This window comes from Sardina pilchardus, chromosome 9 (genome assembly GCF_963854185.1).
Source record: "Sardina pilchardus chromosome 9, fSarPil1.1, whole genome shotgun sequence".
Lineage (NCBI taxonomy): Eukaryota > Metazoa > Chordata > Actinopteri > Clupeiformes > Clupeidae > Sardina > Sardina pilchardus.
This window is the reverse complement of record NC_085002.1, coordinates 23538090-23563159: the sequence shown is the minus strand read 5'-3', so window position 1 is coordinate 23563159 and position 25070 is coordinate 23538090. Positions and strand designations below refer to the sequence as shown.

The 25070-nt window shown below is 43.0% G+C and overlaps 2 protein-coding genes across 2 annotated transcripts; one reads left to right on the top strand and one right to left on the bottom strand.

Moving 5' to 3' along the window:
* Positions 1 to 123: 123 nt before the first annotated feature.
* On the bottom strand, positions 124 to 13435 carry cand2 (cullin-associated and neddylation-dissociated 2 (putative)). Its single transcript, XM_062546404.1, has 15 exons — positions 13247 to 13435; positions 12200 to 12343; positions 11676 to 11830; positions 11065 to 11188; positions 10267 to 10523; positions 9272 to 9377; positions 8546 to 8685; positions 7870 to 8162; positions 6603 to 6744; positions 4648 to 6147; positions 2995 to 3090; positions 2615 to 2784; positions 1887 to 2051; positions 1312 to 1419; positions 124 to 767 (listed from the first exon to the last, which is right to left on the bottom strand). Exons 1-15 carry the CDS (start codon positions 13312 to 13314, stop codon positions 543 to 545), a joined length of 3693 nt encoding a protein of 1230 aa, XP_062402388.1. The 5' UTR covers positions 13315 to 13435; the 3' UTR covers positions 124 to 542.
* A 183-nt stretch (positions 13436 to 13618) lies between these two features.
* On the top strand, positions 13619 to 25070 carry sec13 (SEC13 homolog, nuclear pore and COPII coat complex component). Its single transcript, XM_062546403.1, has 9 exons — positions 13619 to 13770; positions 14451 to 14495; positions 14664 to 14779; positions 15166 to 15317; positions 16025 to 16158; positions 20137 to 20270; positions 21632 to 21752; positions 22139 to 22285; positions 24344 to 25070. The coding sequence occupies exons 1-9, from the start codon at positions 13768 to 13770 to the stop codon at positions 24452 to 24454; spliced, it is 963 nt and encodes a 320-aa protein (XP_062402387.1). The 5' UTR covers positions 13619 to 13767; the 3' UTR covers positions 24455 to 25070.

The window sequence follows — 25070 nt, the reverse complement described above, 5'->3', positions numbered from 1 at the left end:
AAAGGTTACACCCGCACCCCTTCAAAATTCATTAATTTCAGGAAAATGGCATAGAAAAGGTTTGCTGTGTTGAAAGTAGACGTTCACGTTACAGATATGCTCAACAAATGCACAAATTCCTGATCTTGGAACAGTATAACTTTATTTTTTTAACAACTCAATGTGTCATAAACATTCTTCAGGCATTCAAATGATCTGAAGCAAGTTACAACTACATCTGGATGTGCCATTTTCATCAATCCACTTCAGCCTCTTGTGTACAACATTTCAAATCCAAAAAGTCCTTTGGATTTTTCATGAAAAATCCAGTTAGGTCATTCATTAAATCAGGTTGTGATAAATCAAAAATACTGCAAAAAGCGGTCATCCCAAGTTGGACTACTGTGTGTGTGTAGGTGGTGTCTGTTAGGCTACCCAGGCTTTGTACCTGGCTAAATGGAAGAGGGAGACCTATTGGTTTGTCTTGACACCTGGCCATTGCTATACAAAGTGCTAAACCTTTGAAACCTCAATTGAACAATCCCTTTAACTTGGCAAAGCCATTAGCTTGTATCCATGGCTTCCACTCCGCCTGACATGGCGTCTCCTTGGACACTTTCGAAGATGGTGGCCATCTCCGCGTTGGATCGGATCTGGTTCGCAAAGTCTGCCATGGCGGGGCTCTTCTCGACCTCGCTGATGGAGAGCAGGGCGGCTACAGCGCGCATGGCTGAGCGGCGCAGCTCTTCCTGCTTCTCAAACTCCTGTTTCACAGACCCTGCCTTCACCTGCAAACAAGGGGGGGGGGGGTGACTTCTGCACTTCTGCACTTCTAAATGTTTTACATAAATGTAGCAATGTCTGGTTACATTTTGTGAGCACATCACAAAGTAGCAAGACAATTAAAATCATCAGCTGGACATTACACAGTCAGTGTAGTGCATACATTATGAGCATTTGTCATGAGTTGGGAGTTGAAGTGAAAGTTCAGGCTTCTATGCACGCAAAAGGTTTTTGTTCACACTTTTAGAACATATTGTGAGCACTTCAGCTGTACATTCAATTCACAGGCAGTCGCTGGTGGTATTCTTGCAGTTAGCGTGCCACTTGCAAGCTCCCTCAAAATTGTGCCGCTGTGTGATAAAACGGCCGATTTCAGAGTTGCTTTTCCTTGAGACCAGTCCAAGGGACGTATGATTTACAGACTCAGGTATTGTCACAAAAAATATATATATATGGTGATGGTCAAATATGGCACAGAAAAGTCACTGAATAAAACCAGAGTTTAAAAAAACTTTTTTCTGGTGTCTGCTTTTAATGACTACATGCTACCTTTGTGGTGCAGGTGGCCCTCAGTGGCTCCACCAGTCGGTCCAATCTCTGGACCACCGCACTGGGACACAGAGACGACAGCCTGGCCAGCATAATGAAAGTCAGCATCTGGAGAAAACAAACATTACAAACAGTGTAATGGTAAGCTAATAATAATATCCTCCCCAGGTCAGACAAGTTTTGATTATTGATCAATCATGGAATTAAGGGAAATATACCCTTTATTTAATAAAACCATTCTAGAAAACATTGGGCCCAAATGGTGGAAGACACTGGCGTGAACCTGGCTTGCGTAAGGCTGAACAATGTACCAGGTTTCGAGCAGTATGTTTCTATCAGCCCTTAATGTACTATGAATTCATCTTGTAATGATGAATGAGTCATTGAGAGGGTTATCACAAAGGAGGTGTCCCAACTCCTCAGCAGCTAGACCATAATGAATTGTGAGGGACTAAAATCATTTGTTTATCTGTTTTTTGATCGCATACACGTTGATCTTGAGGTATCTGTTTTTTGATCGCATACACGTTGATCTTGAGGTTAACTACCGAAATGAACATGACATAGTTGCTCACCCTGATATCATAGTGGTCCTTGAGCCCCTCCTCCACGTGGTCGAGGAACTCAAAGATGTCAAGGCAGTCCAGACAGCTGTCCAGCAGCGTGTACATGCACTCAAATGCAGCTTTGCGCACGTCCAGACCATCATCTACCGTGTGCTTGAACGGTCCCATCTCTACCTGTGGCAAAGTACAGGAAAAATGGAAGCCTTTCACAGAGGCAAAGTTCTTATTCCTACAGTGGCATTAAATATTTTTCTTGTTTTGACTCTGATTCTGCAGTTACTTGGCATTTAAAAAACAAAAACACCAAGCTGCAATAAATTAGATGTACCACAAAGTGGTCCACAATATGACCACCGCCCAGCCCTAACATTTTTTCTGCAAAAATCACGCTTGTCAATTTGTTGTCCTACTCCATCCCCTACTGCAACTTTAATGTATGTAAATGAGTGTGTGCTTGTTTTTGTGTATGTGCGCTTCTCTGTCGGTGAGTTTCCACTTGTAAGTGTGTGTGGTGGGGGTAATGGGGTGTGTGGTGTGTGTGTCTTCTTGCCTGCATTTGTGTGTGTGTTTTGTGTGTATGTATGTTCACTTGTGAGTGTGTGTGTGTGTGGGGCTAATGGGGCGTGTGTGTGTGTGTGTGTGTGTGTGTGTGTGTGTGTGTGTTTATGTTGATTGAAAAAAAATCCAAAACCTCCAAACATAACAATATTTCAGATTGTGCATGCTGGAGAGTGTACCTCTCGTATGAGGTCCTTTCTGATCTGTGTCTCGTTGTAGAGGTGGGGGAGCACTTTGCTTAGGAGTCCTCGGATCAGCACAGGCTTGTTGTGTGCCACAGAGTTGAGCATCACCAAGGCAACCCGCCTCACGTTCAGGTCAGGGTCCTGCAGGGTCTTCAGGAAGTCACCTTGTATCACACAGGAAAACTGATGTTGTGGTGAGCTGTTTTACAGTATGGTGAAGATGGCAAGTCTTGTGAAGGTGTTTATTTATTGGCTACAGAGATTACCAGCCTACGCATCGGAATCGTCATCGTCATTTGTTTACCAGTACGCCTTTGTGACGGGCATGTAAGGCATCTAGATTATGAGGACTAGGTTATCTAGAAATTACTTACCTATACAACCTTTAAGAAGTGAGTCGATGGGAACTGGCTGATCAACAATTGTGAATTTAACAGCTGTGACAACAGTACTGCGAGAAAGAGGTGAACCTACAAGAAAGAATTCAGCTTATTGTATTTGACTGCATATTTTAACACTGAACATAACAGCTACCATTCTTGGAAATAAAAAGGTCATGATGCACCTTGGAGTTTTAAATAGTCTTAGTAGTGAGGATAGACTTAAGGTGACTTTCATATGAATACATCAAAAATATCACCAATGCACTCAAGGAAACTGTTGTGGAAAACCTCACTAGCTGTTTACTCTTAAGACCAATTAGTACTGTGGAGAAAACTCGATTGAAGACGACACACTGAGACCCAAGAGAGTTACAACAGAGACCCAGCCAGCTTGACTAAGGCTAAGCCAAGTACCACTGAGCAGTACAGAATTAAGGTATCTGCAGATAACCCATTCCCATGAGAAGGTGTGCATGATCTAAAGTCTGAACTGTGATAGCTCCGTCTTTCATGCTAGAAGCAGGGTTCAGGGGCCTCCTATTTCCTATACTTTTTGTGTCTAATCAGAAATTAGGGTTCATCCCATTGACAGGTGACTGACTAGCCAATCAGAGCCCTTATAAGAAAGGCAATCAATCATAATGGAGGGAAATCCTGCCATGTTTTCCATAAATATGATGTATGACAGATGTATCAGTTGGCCTTATTACCTCCGCCAAGGAGGATACGTTTTCATCTGGGTTTGTTTGTTTGTCTGTCTGTCAGCTTGTTCTCAACATAACTCAAAAAGTTTTGGATGGAATTTTGGGAGTGATCCGTATCACCGTCTGGATCCAGGAGGCGGTTATGTTTTCGCTTGGCGGAGGTCTGCACTCTCTGAGTGCTTTTCTAGTTTTGCTTGTTTTATTTACATTTGCCGATTGGGTTCCGCGTGGGCTTAGGCGTCAGACACTTTTCCAAGAGTTTCAGCAATTAATCATATTGGCTTATGTTTAAGGGATGCTTTCCTAAGTGCTCCCTAAGTGCTTCCAAAGTGCTTCTGGGATGCTTGCTAAAGCTAAGTGGCCGGTGGGACCGTTCTAAGTCTGGGGTGCGTGCTTAGATGTGCAGGGTGCTTTAAAGGAGAACTTGGCAACTATTTCAACTTAATAACCCGTTAATAAATCATTTGGATGATTAAATGACCTGTTCTGGTGAAAATGGTGACATTCCCCGCTCCCCCTAGCATCCCCAGGCTGAAAACCAACCTTGCAACATTGGGACTTAACGTCCCGGTAAGACAAATAAAATGAGTGTTGCCAATCGTGTTTCTTAGCATGTAACATCCACATTGTTCTGCTCAACTTAAGCTAACCATTCCAGCTTGTAAACAAATCCATGTTCTTCATTGTTACTTTTTTCCACAGTTAATAAGAAATAGCATGCACACTTTGTCCAACAGAGGGGGAAATATCGCTAATCCTACCAAGGGGGGTTTTGATAGGCAACTTTTCAGCAAACAGGTGAGTTAAAGTGAATTGAGCCATGGCTACTACTGCAGAATGGTACATAGGCCTTCTCCTGGAAACATACCACAACACCTTACATGCACCTTAATCCACCAAAATCTAACCTGGAGAAACAGTTTGCAGACTGAAGCTGTACCTGATGACAACTGCTTCTTAAGCCGAGGCAACAGCTCAGACGGGTTGACCAGCGTGAGCTTCCCCAGGCACTCGGCCACCACGTTCCGCGTCCCCTCCTCGGGGCACTCGCAGTTCTTGAAGAGCAGCGCCCAGACGTTCTCCAGATGCGGCTTGAGGCGTTCTGCGGAGGAGGCGCTGATCACCTCCTTGAGGGAGTGCAGCAGCAGGTACTGCCTCTTGGGCTGGCTGCCGATCTCCGTCAGCATGAAGGGCAGGTACTCCACCAGGTTCCCCACGCAGATGTTGCCCAGGGCGCAGGAGGCGGCCGACTTGATCTCCTCGTTGGGCGACGAGAAGGCCTCCAGGATGACGTTCTTGAGCTCCTTCTGACCGCTCAGGTTCATGGAGCGGCCCACCTCGCCCAGGCACAGGAAGGACAGGATGCGCGCCGACTCGGACGACTTGGAGCTCTTCACCTCCTGGATGAGGTTGGTGACCATTCCAGAAGCTTCCTTCGCACATGCCGATGACAGTGCGGCGACGCACTTGGCGACGGAATAGTAGGACTGACGATGCATGGGAAGATCCGACGGCTTAGCTCCATAGAAGGGCCCTGTCAAAGCTTTTAGCAGATCGTTGTAACTCATGTTGCTGGACTTGGTCAGCACGAGGGCCTGGAAGAAGTCCAGGATGGAGGACAGGGCACCTCCCTGGAGTAGTGGGGAGTGAACCAGACTGAGCACCTCGGGGAGGATTGTGCCACTGATCTTGGAGAGGGAAGACGGGCAGGCTTTGGCCATGCAGGCCAGGAGCGTGATGGCCACCTGGGACACGTGCATGTCGCTCTCCTGGATGAGCGCCGGCAGCTCCGTGAGCACAGCGTCGATCATGGGCGGCTTGAGGCTGTCGCTGTAGTTGGTGACGATCACGTTGAGGGCGGTCAGCGTGCCCAGCTTGAGGGCCCGCTGCTTCTTCCGCAAGAAGGAGGCCAGGATGGGAATGCCCTCGGTGAGGATGGGACGCAGGTCGATCTTGAGCGGAGATGCTGCAACGAGCGTGATGGTCTTCACGGCTGTCAGCCGGGTGATCTCGTTCTTCAGCCGCTCCAGGAAGATTTGCAGGGTGGACTGCAGGTCTCCACCGAGCTGGTCTCCAAGATGGCTGACGATGTAGCCCATGCAGGAGATGGCCCGTTCCTTTACTTCCTGGTCTATGTCCGCTGCTTTCAGCCTCTTCACAGTGGCGGAGAAGATGTCTTTCACATAGGGCTTGGCATCAAAAGAGGAGGGCTTGTCCACTGGTCGGATGATCCTCACCACCTGTTGCGTGACTAAAAGGGCTTCGGAGATGATTTTGTAGAAGGTGTCATCCACACACTGGACAACGGGTGGCAAGATGACTCTGATGTGGGGGTGAAAGACCTCAGGGGCGTGGCTGGACAGAAGAACATGGAGGAAGGCAAGGGCGTCAATCTTCATGTTTGACGAGGTGGACTTATCAGTCAGGGAGTACACAATACCTGCATGTTCAGGGACATTTTAAAATGTAAACTTTAAAATGTATGGAAATGTTGACTCAAAACGTCTCCACAGAAACCTGCCATGTACAGTAACCTTCAAAACACTGCTCATGTTTGGGAAACAGCACTCATCAACTGCATAGCATCCAGAACGTGTCATGATTCTGTGATTAGTATTATGATAATATAGAAAGATTACAAAGCCTATGGGGCAAACCATTGGGCGTATACTTGAGGGAAATGTAAGCAGCACTGAACAGACAATTTAACACCTCATGGGTGTTACAAAAGTGGACCAATCATAGCTTTATGTAAACAAAAAAACCAAATCTGAAAACGTTTAGATTCAGATGATTATGATGGCCAATAAGGGTGACAAGGGAGACAATACATACGGTAGAGAATTACTTTTGTTTATACATTATTTATATTAGCAGAGGGGAGTGTGAGGTTACCGGGGATGAGGGCCGGTATGTGTTCTCCCAGGGCTCCAGGCAGCACGTTGGCCAGCTCTGTAAGCAGACTGAAGCAGCCCTGCCTGGACTTCATGCTCTTCTCCTTCAGCTGCTTATGCAGGGCCTTCACCACGGTGGGCACCTTAGGAGCAAATGTCACAGCATCAGCATCAGCATCAGCCCCCAAAATGCAAAGTAGTAAAAAAGGGTCAGTTTTACCCAGGAAAAAATATCCAAGAAAAAAACTATTTGTGTTCTTGTCTTTCAGTGTTCAAGGGACTCAAGGGATTTTTAGACACCATAGTGGTTTTATGGTGCCCAAAATCTTACAATATAAAGTAAACCAGTCTCTCTTTTGATATTCAGTAATACTTATCGACCCCATGTAGAATTAATTTGAGCATCAGAAGTCACATTCCAAAGGAATTCTAATCATACCACTGTAAGCACTTCACCTCATTGAAAGGAATTTGTTTCTTTCAGAGAGCTGCTGAGAAAAACTGCCGTTTATCCACATCACATGATGATGTTCAAATACTTGCATTCTAACTTATTCACTCACTGAAGTGTAGTTTTACAACCTTGGGGGAGGGAGGTAGCCCGGGTGAACCCAGAAAAATCCGTAAGCGCATTTGGCTACCGCTCTCTCCCATGGTTGTAAATCTGCACTTCAGTGAGAGATTGAATGCATTACAATGTAAGTGCAAGCACATTTGACTTTGCAATGCAGATCCGTCAGGCAACTACACCAAAAACCCAGGAATCAATCACAACCACTTATCCAGTATGGGACGAACACTGGCACTGTGCTGATGTCGTCATTTTTATACTACACAGACATGTATTTTCTTTTAAATGGACTGAACAACTGCATGCAAACTCTTTGTTTATGAGAAAGATGTGTATGCTGTACTTTGGAAAGGATATGGTAAAAGTTTAAAGTTTAATTTCTCCACTGGTTTACACCCCTTGAAAGTCAGAGGTCAACCAATGACGTCCAGACCTATTCTCACTCGAGAACAGTTGTTACTGAGTCTAGGAGGGAGAGGCCCTGATTAATTTCCAGCAACTTGTTGACCGGGTTGTCCACCCAGGTTGTGATCCTCAGACATCATTAATTTAATTTCTATATGACAACCTTTTACAGCAGCCCATGTCTGATTTCCTAAAAAATGGGTGTTTTGCCCCCTGGGTCTCATCTCCTGGGTATTAGTGTTTTAGATGAGTGTTTTCTGATTGGTGATTAGAGTCAGTGAGTTCACCGCACCTGTTTCTTGAGCATGGTCACTGCGGGGTCCTCTTTTGTCCCGGGCTCGAGGGAGGCCGCAGCGCCAACTGCGGGGTGGGTCTGTCTGAGAAGAGCCACAAAGGCCAGGAAGATGTCCGTGCGCACGTTCTCCTCACGCTCCTTGAAGCAGGACACCAGGGTGGGGCAGACGGAACCGTACAGGTCGACCAGGAGGTCACGGCGACTGCTGATCACCGTCTCCAGGCACTTCACAGAGGACCGCCGAACCTTCCAACTCATGTCGTCATCGTCACTGTACTCATCGTCTGTCTCTAAGGATAGATTCCAGGTTGATGTTAATACATTGTGTATTAGGCACGTATTTCTATGATGATTTTTAATTTGAATTTCAACAACTTTGTGAAGTGACCTTGGGTGTCATAAAAGGCGCTTTAAATAAAATGTATTATTTTTAATTATTTATTATCACTATTAGGCACACCTGTGACTTCCTCTCAAAACATTATCATTGTTTTTCATGTTTATGAGTTTGAGTGTACGTGGGAGTGCTGGGGGGTTTGTGGAGAATTCTAATAAGTCTAATTTGTTTACCCTTTAGGGTAAAATGGCTGCTGTTCAGATTCATTTTTTTAAGCATGACCTGTAGTCAGAGGCAGAGGACACATTAGAAAAACAAATTAGTATTGAACAGTACCCTGATCTTCATCCTCCTCTGTTTCCATGGAATCCTCTAGATCATCGTCTCCATCATAGTTGTAATTGGGGTCGTAGGTGATGTACTTCAGACATAATTTAATCACCGTGGCAATGTGAGGAGACATTTCCTTGGGGCATCTTCAAAACAAAAAGATATAAATAAATATGGATGATAGGCTTCAGGAAACAAAACAAAAAGGATACAATGATGTCCACTTCACAGAAATCATGTCTTTAATCTGGAGACATATTTCAGCTGTTTTTTTTAAATGAATGGTCTTGGTTCGGTTCCCACTAAAGCAGCAAGCAGATGCCAGTATATCACAAAGAGCGAGCATCATTGTAAACCGTGATTCTCCAGACAGTTTTAAATTGAAGTGAGCACCTGAGGTGGCTGTCTTATCTGATTGTCTAAAGGCAGAATGACCGCAGATAAATTGTTTTGTTAGATTGATGTCCAGGGCCGCTGTGGCACTAGTGCTGCCAAATAGATGGGTAGTTTGCTATGATGGATCACCAGCTGTTCTAGACTCCTACGGTATGCTGTCCAGCCGGATACAGCTCCTGTGTTGCTTTCTGCGTTGTCGCTGGTGTTTCTACAAACACCTGTTTGATGTGGTGTTATTCCCAGTACTGATAATGTGTCCACCACCTATGCTGCTTGATGGATTGTTCTACTGCAACCCTAGTTGAATTAAACAGTCGAGACATTCTGCTGCCTTACCTGCGGACAAAGGCTTCAAAAGCCTGAAAGCAGTATTCCCTTAGTTCATCATCTTCAACATTGCAGAACTTGACCACCATTGGCACAATCTTCTCAAGATGTTCCCCTGTAAGGACAAGGCATGGGGATTACAATGTGTGTGGATGAGCCAGATATCTGTGATATTCTCTAAAGCCACCTCTGGTAGTTAATATTTCCAGCAAATATAATTTGTTATACATTTTCATTTTAATTTAACATACAGTACATTTTATCTCATGTTTCAAGTTTTATTGTTGCATACAATTTGCAATACAGCCACACTGTGATGCACCCAGTCAGGATGCTCTCAATAGTGCAGTGATAAAAGTGTAGGGACCATGAGAGGGAGTCTGTGATCTGTATGATATCTATGATGACTATCTGTATGATAGTCGTCGACTTCAGGAAGAAAGGTGACAATCTCCTTTCAGGTCTCTTGCCTCCTTTCTGTAGGAGGCCTCATTGTTGTTGCTAGTATCATCTGTAATTATGCTGTTGTTTTCATGCCTTTACACAGTCCTGAGTGAACAGACTGTATAGCAGAGGACAGAGGCAGCTGCCTTGTAGGACGCCAGTGTTGAGGATCAGGACGGGTGATTTCCTGTTGCCTTTAACTAACTGGGGCTTGGCGGTCAGGAGGTCTAGCACCCAGTTGCATATGGGGCTGCTCAGACCCAGATCTCTGAGCTTTAACACCAGTTTTGATGGTACAACAGTGATTAAGCCATAGGAGCATAGTCTAAATTGGAAAGTATTCTATTAACAAAACTAAGGCTGAGCAACCGAAAAACAGAAAAAAAAAACCCTCAAGCCAGCCAAGCTAAACACATCTTTGCATAAAACCCCCTCAGATACGCTGTGTGCATAGGAGCGGTATTAACAAAGGAGCCAAAGCCCACGGCTAAGCTACTGTTGCTTTAGCCCCAAGCCTGCCCGGGACCCGCCCCCCCGAGCGGCTGCATGCGCTCACTCACCGACTCTGTGTCCCCCCTGGCGGCTGATGGTGGCCAGGCACTGGATGTAGGTGCGTGTGTTGGAGGTGGGCGGCCCGCGGGCCAGCTCGGCCAGCAGGTGCTCGGTGAGCTGCGTGAAGAGCGCCGGGCTGCAGCTGGGCACCAGGTGGCCCAGGGCGATGATGGAGCGCTTGCGCACGGCCATGCGCGAGCTGGTCAGCTGGGGCAGCAGGCTGGTCAAGATGGAGCTGTGGAAGCTGCTCAGAGTGCCACTCAACCTACACACACACACACGCGCACGCACGCACGCACGCACGCACGCACGCACGCACGCACGCATGCACGCACACACGGATGGCAAACACAAAGAAACAAATGCTCACACACAGAAACAAATCACCCACATACTGTATGCAGATACACAAAAAAAGACTAGCACACACACATACTGTACACACACACACACACACACACACAAAAGGCTGTTCTAAAATAAATTAGTCATTCATACAACCAACATGATATTGCACATAATCTGCTTGTTACTGGAATAAAGATTGAATGCTGCCTCAACCAAAGACATATCCTTTTTCCTATGAACACCCCTGTGTTTTTCTTCTGACACTGTTTCTAAATGTCAATGTCCTTTCACGCACTTTATAAAGCATTTTCAGAATTGTAACATGTTTTGGAGCATTCAGCACCATGATTCCTAAAATAAATGGCAAATAAAAGGGGCTACGGTATACAATATTCAAGTGGTGTGTATGAAACAGATAAGAGCCCCTGGCCCCACTGAGGGCTAAGCAGCAAGGATACCTGCTGAGCATGTCTGACAGGATGTCCAAAGCCTCCAGCTGGATGGACACATCCTCCTGCTTCCCCAGAGCGCCGATCAGCTGTGAGGTGATCTTCTTACACACGTTACAGGTCAGGGCCATGCCTGGGAGAGGCAGACACATGAAGACAAAGACAGGGGCAAAATTGAGTTTGTAAAGAATAAAGGTGTCTTGAAGGGTAACTGCTATGTCAATACCACTTTTTACATGTGGTATTATTGACTACTGGACATGTTTTTGATAAATTTAAACATTACTTTTGACTGTTGATTATAACAATAGCATGTTTTCCACAACCTTCTCAAGACAGGCTCCAATTTCACAGAGAGAAAAAAGTCACCACCCTTTCCAACGCCATGGAAGAAGATGCACACACTACTATTGCTCTTGGCTTTGAGCTGTAACAATTCTAGAGAGCTGTAAGGGTTAGCATTAGTACATCATATCAATACATCAATACATCCATATCAATGCTTAGACATACACACACATACTGTATATCTAGGCCTGTAAACAGCTCGTACACTTTTTCTGTTTTGTCAGTAATCTTTTATATGAATGCCTAATAAATGTAAGTGTATTCTATAATACCTGCGGTTGTTGGTGGGAGCTCAGCGATGACTGTTTTCAGCCCCATGCTGGAGATGTCTCTCAGCTGCTCCTTGTCCGACACCATGTTACTGCACAGTGTGTCCACCATAGTCTCCACCTGGTACTCCTTCACTTTGCTCACCAGAGGACCCAGACTGCACAACCACATGGGGATGTCAGGAAGAGGGAAAAAGACAAGTTTATTTAGTCTACATTTCGGTGATTGTTCGTGGTTTGAAGTAATGCATATTTAATAATTCTCCCAAAATGTACATCAGGGAATTACATTTACAAGATGAAACATAAAGTTACTTTGTGAGCTAGTCACATTTACCTTTTTAGACCTATCAAAGCAGGCAATCTGACATTTTGTGATTTGCTCGGACATGATTTCCCAAAGGGAATTCTGAAATTCTGGCTGTTGTCTAAATATTTCATGAGTATTGATGATCTGCTGACTTGTCCGAGCTTACTCGTGCTCTGAAGTAGCTTACAGCATGATAAGAGATGTAGTGCCCTCTCACCATTTGACTGCCAGATTCTGCACCTCTCCATTCTTGTCCTCCAGCAGTTTGAGTAGCATTGCCACCACCTTCCTCTCACTGTCCTCGTCTAGCTTTATAGAGTCCTTCTGTAGCTCCATCATCAGGTCGTTGGTGGCCATAAACCTGAAGGGAACACCTCACAGTCACATTCGCATTTTACACCATCCTTAATTCTACACCTTTGTTACATGTCTTGTAGAACTGTAACATTAAATAGACAGTAAATCACTTATTCGTTTGTAAAATCAGCTTGACATTTGGCTTTACATGACCCTAACTAGTGTCATGATGACATACACTAACAACATTTACTAAATGTAATACTACACTTACATTGCAACTATGCTTTTGTCACTTTTTTTTTAAACATGACAACATTGTGACAAATGAAAAACACCCATAGAAAATGTGTGTGGAGAAGAATGGTCAGTGTTCTGTTATCATATAGGCCTACTGTAGAATGCATTGCCTGAGAGCACTAACTACAGTTGACACTTCTGTGTGGTTCAATTGATAAATTACTACAATAACAATTAATCATAACAGAACAGGGTTACTGCAGTTATGCCAATTGTAACTGAAAAGCATTTGACTAAATTAGATATAATCCTATTTTGTTTAGGCTAGCATCCCCATAAAACAGGGCATGTTAGCTATTTTGTGTGGTAGTCTTGTGGCTCTCTGAATATAAATCCCATTTATATTAAATTCTAAAGTTCAGATGGACTATGAATCTGCTTGTTTGATAGCCTACGAGGCAGCGTTGTTCATGCTTTGTGTGAGAAATAAATATTCATACACTGACTTGGGCTGTTATGAAGGAAGGATCAATGTAGGCTACTCATGATCAAGGTTATTATAATAAACACCAAATGTTTTTTTACACTTTGTCTATTCTCAGAGGTCTCTCAGAGATATTTTCACAACTAGGCCTCTGAGATTCCATTAGAGTGACTAGACAACACTGTAGACAAATACAGAAATTATGATAATCGTGGTCAAACATGCAAACGATTGCTGCCTTACCGAAAATCTTTGTCAGTGGATGTCATTTTTTCCAGAAGATTGGAGATATAATAGGCGACACTCGACATGTTGACTATTTATAGTTGTACAAACAATAGGCTATGAAAAGGTGTTGTTTGACAAAGTTTTTAAACTTTAAGAAAGCAGGGCCAACAGTTGAACATGACGGGACAAGGTGGCTGGAGTGAATCAGAGTGACGGACCAGAACATACTAGGGAACATGACACTTGCAGATGGTGTTATAAATAGCGGAGTGAAACTAATGATTAACGTTTGCTGCCACCTAGTGGTAAATCTGCGTGGAACAGGCAGTTGGTATACATGTGGAACGAAAGTCATGCCCCTGAATCGACGGAATGTGTTCGCCCCGTACCAGGAAGTAGCGTCTTCTTTGAGCGGTCGTGTTGCCACGTCGGAAACACCATAGTCCATTGAAACTCTGGGCGGCTGCGGCTGTCTTTTCTGTTGTCAGGATTTGTGATTGCCATAGTACATAAGTTATTATAGTTCAAGTACAACAATGGTAAGTTTGAAAGATCATTTCTAATACCCGTATGTCTTTGATGGCCGTTTTGTGGACTACTTGTCTAACCAGAGCTGATAATCAGTCAGCTAACGTAACGGTAGCTAGCAGTGTAGCAGGAACAGTAATTTGTGATATAACGTTATCGGGAACGTATCACTACTAATATAGTACTATCTTTGTCACTAATGTAGTCAACGCGTAGCTGTACCTAGTTGCCATATTCGGACCTGTTTTTATCCCTTTAACAGAAGCTTTCGGTGTTCACTTGCTATAGCTAACGTTAGGTGTCCTCAAACGCTAGCTAGCAGCCAGGCGAATTAACTATCTGAACTAAGCTGAAAATGAACTGTACAAACATGTAATACGCTCTGTTGTTATTTGCATTATTTATTGAGCATGCTTGTAAGTTGATGTGACATTGCTGTCAATTTAGATTTTAATTTGCGTCAGTCGTTTCGATAAAGTTAATGTGCAATACCGTTAGTGATATGGACGACTGTGAAACCTTTGCAGTAAAACTATAACGTTACCTCAGACCCTTTTAAACGGATTCTGTCCTTGTGCTTGGCGATTTATTCCTTACGCCAACGAGGTATTCGAGATTAATCGGTATTAATCAGTGATGTACGTGATTGATCAGGGATGTAAGTAAAATACTTGATTTTATGCTTTTGTAGGTGTCAGTCATCAATACCGTGGATACGTCTCATGAGGACATGATCGTAAGTAATGCAAAGTCCAGTTCAGTCACTTATTTGTTGTATATTGTCACTGAAATACAAAAGACAGCCTCGTAGTTCTCAATGCTCTCTTCAGCGCACTGCCTTTTTGAGCTGCCTTCCACTCTTATCTGTTCTCATGATGTGTAATGATTGTGGATCCTCTTTCAGCACGATGCTCAGATGGACTACTATGGCACACGCCTGGCCACTTGCTCCTCTGACCGCTCTGTGAAGATATTTGATGTGAAAAATGGAGGCCAAATCCTGCTGGCTGATTTGAGAGGGTGGGTGCACACACACACACACACACACACGCACACCCCTAAATAGAGTTGGAAATTAACTTTCAAAACTAACTTTCGAAATTAAACATCTAACAGCCATTGAGAAAAATGGTCAATTTTCTCCAGCCACTCAATCTGAAATCTACTAGCCACTTTCCTACTCTACCAGCATAATTCAGTGATATTTCAGTCCCACACATTGGTCCCTTTTAAAGAAGAAAAAAAGAGCGCTCTCTTTGGCATTGTAAACTGTTCTTTTCTCATGTCACACTTCTCTTCTCCATATCAGGCTGCTTCTAACTCTAAGTTCTGTTCATTTTTTTTAAACAGAAGTCTCTGTGTGTAGTTTAACATGTTTAACACAAAACTCTGTGTTTCTCTCACAGACACGAGGGCCCTGTGTGGCAGGTGGCCTGGGCTCACCCCATGTATGGCAACATCCTGGCCTCCTGCTCCTATGACAGGAAGGTCATCATCTGGAAAGAGGAAAATGGCAGCTGGGACAAAATGTATGAGTACACTGGCCACGACTCATCAGGTGAGACCCTTATGCCAGCCCTGATGTTATGGGTGTGCACATGGAGCTGGTCATCAGTCTGTGGTGGTTGCTATACCTTAGACTATTATAGATATATACCACCACTACATATACAGTGCTCTGCATAAGTGAATATACACCCTAAATATACTAAAGTTGACTTAAAAGAGGAATAAAACAGCATCTTTTGGGAATTGATCTTCATGTCTTAATTTAAGAAATGAGGAAAAATCCAACCCTTAAGGCCAGTTCAAACCAAAGATTCGCGACGGTCTGAGACGGTTGCGGAGAGCAGTTGCGGCGGTGTGAATCAAAAGTTGCAAGCAGTTGCAAGCCGTCGCTAAACATTCAACATGTCAAATCTTAGTTGCAGAGTTTTAGAACGTTGCTGGGTTTTAGAATGTTGCAGCTCGTCTCGTCGCGGATCTTGTGTTTGAACTGGCCTTTAAAGACAGCTATTTTCAAGGACAGTTATTTCATGGATCCAGGATCCTATGCACCCTGATAAAGTTCCTTTGGACTTTGGAATAAAATAGCCCCATATATCACACACTCTACACCATACTTAGAGATTGGAATGGTGTTTTTTTTCAGTGAACCTAAAAATTGTTGTGGTAATTACATTGCAATAGTGACTACTAGGCTAATCTTGGTAAGCTAAAACTGTGTGTGTGTGTGTGTGTGTGTGTGTGTGTGTGTGATCACAGTGAACTCCGTGTGCTGGGGTCCGTATGACTTTGGACTGATCCTGGCCTGCGGCAGCTCTGATGGAGCCATCTCCATCCTCACCTTCTCTGGAGATGGACAATGGGACATCAAGAAGATCAGCAACGCACACACGGTCAGCCTCTTAGACTAATAATGCATCTTTATAAGCTCTCAAAAGTTACGTTTTTTTTTCATCGTTATGTTTTTTAAATGTTCACGTGATGCTTTATAGTAAGATGAAAAATTAATATGAAATGTATACAGCAGGTGTTATTTCTAGTGCATTGTTGCTGTATCAGATACAGCTAATGATCCATGTCTTCAGATTTATCTATTCAGGGATGTGATTCTTCCGGATTTATCCGGAAATCCGGATTTTCAGGCGTAAAAATGCTACCCTCGTGAATCATGCAAAATCGATGTTTTTTTTTTTTTTTTTAGGGGGGGGTTGGTATCTGTAGCCTAACACAGACCATTGCTGTAGGCTGAAAGTGCGCAGAATTTATGCATTTACATAACAATATTTACAAAATTTTCTCGGGGGAGACCAATAATATGCCGCTGACAATGACGACGGGTTTGGTGCTTATTACAGTGCATGAAAATGCACTGTACTGTTCTTCCTAGGCTTCTTCTTCTTATTATTCTTCTTCTTCTAACGTATTTAATGCAGCTTCAACCGTTTGACGTAGAAACTTCATTCAAACTTTGCTGCGTAGGTCTTGCTTAGGACACCCGTGCTATATATTTTTCAACTTTGTAACTTTTATACTTTTTAAACTATAAATTAAAAACTATTAAAAATTTCCCCATAGACTTAAAGGGATATTCCGCCATTTTTGGAAATACGCTCATTTTCCACCTTCCCTCGAGCAAAACAATCGATATTTACCTTGTTCCCGTTCATCCAGCCATTCTGTGAGTCTGGCGATACAACTTTTAGCTTCAGCCTAGCATAGATCATTGAATCGGATTAGACCATTAGCTTCTCGCCTGCTAGCTTCATGTTTAAAAGTGACTAAGATTTCTGGTAATTTTCACATTTAAAACGTGTCTCCTCTCAAGTTAGAAAGTGCAATAAGACCAACTGAAAATGAAACCTGGCGTTTTTCTAGGCTGATTTGACATGGAACTATACTCTCATCTGGCGTAATAATCAAGGCAACTTGCAGCTACTGGCACTACTACTGCTTGTTGTCTATGGGGACTATTTTCAGATGCTGCGTAAGATATCACTGCGCCTATGGTACGTTTGCAAGTTGCCTTGATTATTACACCAGATGAGAGTGTAGTTCCATGTCAAATCAGCCTAGAAAAACGCCAGGTTTCATTTTCAGTTGGTCTTATTGCACTTTCTAACTTGAGAGGAGACACGTTTTAAATGGGAAAATTACCAGAAATCTTAGTCACTTCTAAACATGAAGCTAGCAGGCGAGAAGCTAATGGTCTAATCCGATTCAATGATCTATGCTAGGCTGAAGCTAAAAGTTGTATCGCCAGACTCACAGAATGGCTGGATGAACGGGAACAAGGTAAATATCGATTGTTTTGCTCGAGGGGAGGTGGAAAATGAGCGTATTTCCAAAAATGGCGGAATATCCCTTTAACATTGGCCTCTATGACATCACAATCAGGTCGTTGAGCAATTAGAATCTTATGCCAGGTGGCCAGCCCCACCTGCAGCAGCCCTCTCTCTCTCAGGCTTAAAGCATACAATCCTGATACAATCTCTCTGTGAAGACTTCATATCCTGTTAAACTGTTTCCTCTTTCCACAACTGTTTCAAAATAAAAGTCCTCATTGCAATAATAAACTATTAAATCATTTAACCATTATAACTACTCAACTATTTAACTGTTCAACCATTCCAACTGTCAGTTATCTTCAACTACGCCTCAAGTCAACCTCCATGTACCTAGCAACCAACATAGCAACCATTAAAATTAAACGTTTATGACCGTTTCCATATCAACCAACATGATTATACTACTGCAACTTCTTTATTCCTGATAGTGGCAACCATGGATACCCTAGCAAAAAATGTTTCAAAATAAAAGTCCTCACTAGCAAGTTAGCTAGTTAGAATGGTTAGCATAATTAGCATTGTTAGCATAATTAGCATTTTTAGCATAATTGCTAAAAATCATCAGCTTAGTTAGCTAATCAACCTGGTTAGCATTGTTAGCAATTTTAGCATTGTTAGCATAGTTAGCATTTTTAGCATTATTGCTAGAAATCATCATTTAAGTTAGCTAATCAACCTGGTTAGCATTGTTAGTTTAAGTTAGCATTGTTACCATAGTTAGCATTGCTAGCATAGTTAGCATTTTTAGCATAACTGCTAGAAATCATTAGCTAAGTTAGCTAATCAACCTGGTTAGCACTGTGAGCATAGTCAGCATAGTTAACATTTTTACCATTACTGCATGAAATCAGTGGCTAAGTTAACCAATCAACCTGGTTATCATTGTTACCATAGTTAACATTTTAACATGAATAGTAATCATTAGTTAAGTTAGAACTGGGAATGTTTCAGCTTTAAACTGTCTACCTTCACACTATCAACTCTCTGTAAACTATTCAACCACCATGTTTACCCTAGCTACACCTTAGTAACCATATCTACTTTATCTATCTATTTTTGCATTTCATGCACTGGTAATTCCTTGGAATTGCATTTCTAGTTTCATTCATCACTCCGCAAGCCTTGTCCGTAGGCCTAGTGGATTTCATTGAAAGTGAAAGCAGACGTGTTGATGAATGTTTGATGCAAGTTCGATGTGTGTGGTGAACTATTTGTTTCTTAGCTGAAGCGAAACGGTAAAGATCTAATTATTTATTTAAAAAGATATCATTAATGAAGTTGTTTTTTGGCTTTGCCACGCGTTCGCGTCCAGTTTGACGTGTCTGGATTTTCCGATAATGACAGCAATCTCGTGATGCTGATATTGACTTTTAATTTCTGCGCGTGTAAACTAGTCTAGGCTACTGTGCTTGAAGTTAGCTGTGACAGACTAGCCTACTGGTTTTCATCGTTTTAACCACAAAGCCTGTCTACCTTAGGTCTACTAAATTGTTTAGCTAACAATTGTCATTTCGCGTTTGTCCAGCCGTTCACATCCGTGCGCCCCATGTCATTCAAAACATATTTCGGTATTAGGCCTAGCCATCTGCAAACGTATGACGATAGTGCTGAGATATTGAGCTGAATTTTTAGTGGAAATGGCCTGTAGCATTGTGCTGATAGAAAAAAGTCGCCTATTTAAAGACACAGTCTGAATTTTAATCCTAGCTCTCCATTTAGTTAGTACGTGCACTTAGACAACTAGTGATGTAGCCTACTGTATAACAGTGCCTGTAATTTATTTTAGGAGGAGAGTTAGGACATGTTACCTTGGAAGGAGAGGGAGTGCTGCAATTTGATTTTCTTTGGAACTTAAATACAACAACTTTCAAGCAACCTCTTCAATCAGCATCAGTGTCAATAGGCCTATGGTTCACTATATTGTACAGGACTAGAGGACTGTAAGGGCTATATGTTATCAAGTAGGCCTATACTAAATAATGTAGTCAAAATGATAACTTTATGTTGGTTTAAGTTAAAACAAAACATGTTATGAACTGAGAGAATACATGGTTCTACATCATTGTTGGCAAAATTATCATGATAGCCTACATATTTCAGCCATATCTGGTTTAGTCTTGAGTAGGCCTAGGTTACTTTTCTATAAATTAGTTTCTTTAGGCCTTATAGACTATATTGTAATATTTTATAATGTTTGAAATATATTTATCAATAGTTCTCAAAAGTCATCAGATGTCGTCATTTAAGGGGTTATTTTTCAAAAAAATTCTCCCGGGGGGGCATGCCCCCGGACCTGCCTAGTAAATTACAGTTATGACGTGCACAGTAGCCAACACTAGAGTACCTTAACTATATACACGAGAGCAGCAGTTCACAAACTTTTTTTTACACGGGGGGGTATATTTTCCTGCTTTTTTGTCCTTTGCCAATCACATCCCTGATCTATTCTCTTAGCAAAGTTGCTCCTCGTGATGACTCCAGTGGTGGTTGTCCTTTCATTCACCCGCTATGATTTTCTCACAACAGATTGGCTGTAATGCAGTCAGCTGGGCCCCTGCCGTGGTGCCAGGTAGCCTCATAGACCAGCCCACCGGCCAGAAGCCCAACTACATCAAGAGATTTGTGTCTGGAGGATGCGACAACCTGGTCAAGCTCTGGAAGTGAGTTGACTTAAGTGCTGTTGTTGGTGGATTTGCTTTCTGTGAAGTTTTTATTGAGTAGATAACATTTTTGTGAAGGCATTTCATTAGGGCTGCATGATTTGGGGATTCTTTTTTTTTCTGACCGATATTGGTGTTTGTCTTGAGGATATAATTATGAGTCAAAGCTTCAGTTAAATGTTCCAAATTCTGCTTTAAGTTGGAAGCTCCACACACCTACTAGGGTTTTGGCATGGCCTTGCGTCTGCGTTCCGCGCCTGTAGCGCTGGCTGAGTGCGTAGCAGAAATTGCGTTATCAACGCTGCTTGCGGGGGCTGTTGCGTAACTTGTGTTCCTCCAGAATTTTGTGACTGCGTGTCAAGAGGGCAAGACTGCCTGAGCAGATCCCTTCTCCATGAGAAGGAGCAACGCTGAAAGACTCGCTGTATTGTAGTGTAGTTGAGCTCTGCCTCTGTTCATGCATCTCTACCTTGCCTCTTTTTCATCATGTTCTGAAATATGGCAAGAATCATCACCCATCATATTTCAGGATGTTCAGAAGATGTTTTTGTCTGTGTAACAGGCAGCAATAGGCTACTCTGTAATTAGTTCCGCGTGGAGTTTTTGGAAGGCTCTGTGAAAATACGAGATGGATAATCCTTGAATCATTTATTGAACGTCTGAGATTTGACACTGTTTCATAGCCTGATTTAGAAATGTCTGACTCAACCAGTTAATCGATAAGTACTCATGCCCATTGTGCTTACTGTGTTTAATAAATGGCAAGAAGCGCCAAGATTGACAGGTCTTGTGATCTTACGTCGATGAAACTGCTCATCAAGGAGCATTATTCCAACTATAACCACGGATCATTTAAGGAGACAGTTTGAGCTCCCTCATCTGGAAAAATTCATTCACAAGATGTATTACTGCCAAGAACAGGGATAATTGCAGGCGTGATTGCGTTCGCTTTGTTTGCTGAAACACGTGGAAAAATATGAGGACACCTAGGGTGCGTGTATCCTCCTGAGGAGCTGTTGTGATTAGCTAATTGTCTAATTATCTGAGTTCAAATTGCAATAAAATCATTCCATGATAAAAACAAATAGCTATAAATGCAATGTTTTGTAGGCTTTGAATATTGACACAAATGTTGGGGCTTTTAAATAGGCTTTTAATGTATGTCATGTATTTTCTGCATATAGGCAATTTCAGCAGGAAAGGTTTAAAGGTTACACTCAGAAGCAGGAAGGCCTGTTACTGCTCCACGCTGGTTTTGTTAGGTCTAGTTGACTTAAGTGTGTGTGTGTGTGTGTGTGTGTGTGTGTGTGTGTGTGTGTGTGTGTGTGTGTGTGTGTGTGTGTGTGTGTGTGTGTGTGTAGAGAGGAGGACGGTCAGTGGAAGGAGGACCAGAAGCTGGAGGCTCACAGTGACTGGGTGAGAGATGTGGGCTGGGCTCCGTCCATAGGCCTGCCCACCAGCACCATCGCCAGCTGCTCACAGGTGCGTGCTCTTCTCTCCGCCACTCTCCTCTCCTCTCTTCTCACCACACCTCTGCTCGTTACCTTCCTCTCATCCTCTCTTGTCCCTTCTTTTTTCTTATTCACCTCTCAATCCTTCGCTTCTCTTAATGTGCTCAGTCTCTCAGAGTTAATTTGTTCTTAAGACAAATAAAGGAGAAGGTGTTAGACAAAATGTCTCGACACTACCTGTAGACACTTCATCACACCTCACCGTTCCTCAGCCATCTCTGTTTTTCTCCTCTCTCATTCCTCCTCTAAAACGGTCTCTTTTTTTCCCAGCTTTCAGGGTGACTCTGTCAGAAGTACAACTCCTAGCAGAAGTGTTATCTAGTACTGATGTATAGTTGGTGGCTGCTGTTTTCACAGGACGGTCGTGTGTTTATCTGGACGTGCGACGACCCCTCGGGCAACACGTGGACGGCCAAGCTCCTGCACAAGTTCAACGATGTGGTGTGGCATGTCAGCTGGTCCATCACTGGAAACATTCTGGCTGTCTCCGGCGGCGACAACAAGGTCAGATGTCAAAGTAGACTACATGCTGCCAGTTTGTGGGTAAACATGGCCTGGTATTGACGGACAGCCCTTTAGTTCTTTTAGAAAGCCCATTTCCTGAGGTCATGGTTGTTACCTTGGATAAATCAAACAAGTTGATTTATTTACAATCTCAATGGAATTCTAGGTTTATACACAATTCTAGGTTTATACACAACTTTTTTTCTGTGTTATTACAGTACAGATATTTGAATAGAATTTTTTTTTTCTCAATTTGTATCCAACATCCATGGGAAATGTTCCCACCTTTTTTGAGTTGCTGAATGTTGAACATTTCACTGAAGAACAGAATGGTGAATTATCTGCTCAGTCACCCTTAACATCGGAATTAACATCAGAATTTAATTTAGCAGGAGTACCATTATCAAATAATGGATGCAGTTCATTTAGATCATTTTTTCAATCAGTGGCGCTCAGCACTCAGCAACGCTCAGATTAACGGAGGTTGTAATTGAAATGTCATTATGCTTTCTTATTCTAAGCTAATTAAGTTTCTTTGTAAGAATCTCACTTCACTTCGTAATGTGTTTTATGTCGCAGCGTTAGCCATGTTTTCTTGTTTGGACAGTTGTGTCGTCATGTGGAGAGACCGTGCGTTGCGGCTCTCTGTGTACACACCTGGAGTAAGGGTGTAATGAATAGTGCAGAGAGTTGTGAGTGTGAGTTGCGAGATGTATTCAGTGTTAGCCTGGCAACTGGATTGATGATGGCTTTAGGGGATGACACATGCCAGGTATCCAGTAAACATGACTCCCTTGATCGGGGAAGAGGATTTCTCTTGAGGGCTTGGTCAGTTTGTGGACAGTCTTTTATGTAATGAAACCAACTAGTCTGGCTGACATTGTCACTTGTGGTCTCAAATCATATTGTAGTTTAAATGTGGTCACTTCAGTTTATGTATGCAATATGATATCATATGACATAATGACATAATAATATAACCTTATCAAGAGTTTACCGGGTTGATTTACCCTCCATCCATGTACAGATTTTAGTAATGGATTATGAATTTGCTAACTATAGTACTTGGCCTGCATACATACCTGAAGGATTGCGAGTGCTGACGAATAGATCAAGGGGTGAATGAGTTCCAGTGATTGGTCAGTAATAAGATCTCCACTATGTTTGCCCGGCGCCTCGCTCTCTGGATTGATGAGGGCACTTATTTCTCCTGGCACTGTGCCGGGCACCATGAGGCCAGCCCATCGGGCAGGGAAACCTTGCCCAGGATGGATAACTCAATCTGGGACGGGAGGGCAGAAGAGATCACTCATTGCTCACCCAGTGAGAAACCCACACTAATAATCTATTTTTTTTTTAAGAAGGCCTGCCACTGTGGTGGCCAGGGAAATTGATCTCCGGGACAGGTGCGCTCGTATTAAGTCCATTTGTCAAGGAGAGGCATTTGGGAACGAATGCCGGATGAAGTTTGTGTCCGCAAGACGAGGAGAGTTCATAACATTACGCCTGGCGGACAGGAAGTAATCATCTAATAAATGATCCTGAGTGGCTTCCTCTCGCATGTGGCCACATGGCACGGCGTGATTAAATACGAGCATTTCATAAAGATCGCCATTATTGGAGCCCTCCATTAGACCCAGCGTGACTGCATGACCAATAGTCAGACTCGCGTCAGGGTTTGCCGGCGGTTAATGTTTCTCAGTTTCATTTTTGTTTATGCCTGCAGGGGCCTCTAACAGTGAGCATTGACTTAAAACTGAACGTGCACAGTAGGTGATGGATGGAGTTCATGATTAAAACGATTGCGTCTGATCTGTGCAAACAAAATTGTTACAGGCTTTTTAAAAAATGTTTTATTCAGTTTCCCTTTCCTGTGGATTTTGACAATGGTTCATGTGTTCAGTTGTGATGTAGTATGATTATTATGACAAGTTCCCTAGATTGTATTTATTTATTTGCTGCCTGTGGGTGTACATCTTTTCATGCAGGACAAGTAACTTGGACCTCATATTAGTATCAGCACCAGTCATACTAATGGTGTGTGTTCCCGTTTGCCAGGTGACCCTGTGGAAGGAATCTCTGGATGGCCAGTGGGCTTGCATCAGCGACGTCAACAAAGGCCAGGGAGCCGTGTCCTCCGTCACAGACGGACAGCAGAATGAGCAGTGAGACTGTACAGCCGCCTGGTGGGTGTGGGGGATCCCTTACACCGTCCCCATCTTCACCCATCTATCAGTCCCACTCAGATGGCTATGAGGCAAGTCCACTGTCAATGCAGGATCCTTGACTGCCTCAAAGACTTTTCCAGAACATTTGTCCACAACAGAGTTAACACACAAACCAGGAAGTGGCCCCATCATCTAAGGGACAACGCTGTCTATATTCCACATCCCCAGTCCAGCCTTCGTTGTGTCACTCCAAATCAAAGGATGCTATTTGATGAGGTCATGCAGAGCAGGGTTGAAATCTTGTCATGGTCTTCTAAATTTATTACCATTAAAATTACCAGTAAATTTGTTCTTCTATTGCTATTGTCTAAACAGCTGTCAGTCTTGTAACGTGATTGAGAGAGCATGAGAGAGTAGAAGTGCTGTTTGTCCGAGTCCGACCTCAGAGAGTTCACACTGAGCGAAAAGGGATGGTGCCTATTCTCATCACCTCAGTGGATCATGCTGCACAGGACAGAAAACAATTCACAATCTTTTTTTCCCCTTTTTATCTGCTTTTCTTTCACTTTTCATTCAGAGAATGAACTTTTCTAATAATTAAAATGAAATAATAATAA

What these genes read in the sequence shown, in the direction of transcription:
- sec13 (XM_062546403.1), top strand. An exon ending in CACTGGCCACGACTCATCAG is followed by an intron (nt 15,318 to 16,024) that starts GTGAGACCCTTA and finishes GTGTGATCACAG; the next exon opens with TGAACTCCGTGTGCTGGGGT. An exon ending in TCTCCGGCGGCGACAACAAG is followed by an intron (nt 22,286 to 24,343) that starts GTCAGATGTCAA and finishes CCCGTTTGCCAG; the next exon opens with GTGACCCTGTGGAAGGAATC.
- cand2 (XM_062546404.1), bottom strand. Translation starts at nt 13,314, where the DNA reads ATGTCGAGTGTCGCCTATTATATCTCCAATCTTCTGGAAAAAATGACA. An exon ending in CTGTCAGACATGCTCAGCAG is followed by an intron (nt 10,524 to 11,064) that starts GTATCCTTGCTG and finishes GTGTGTGTGTAG; the next exon opens with GTTGAGTGGCACTCTGAGCA. An exon ending in AGGACCACTATGATATCAGG is followed by an intron (nt 1,420 to 1,886) that starts GTGAGCAACTAT and finishes TGTTTTCTCCAG; the next exon opens with ATGCTGACTTTCATTATGCT.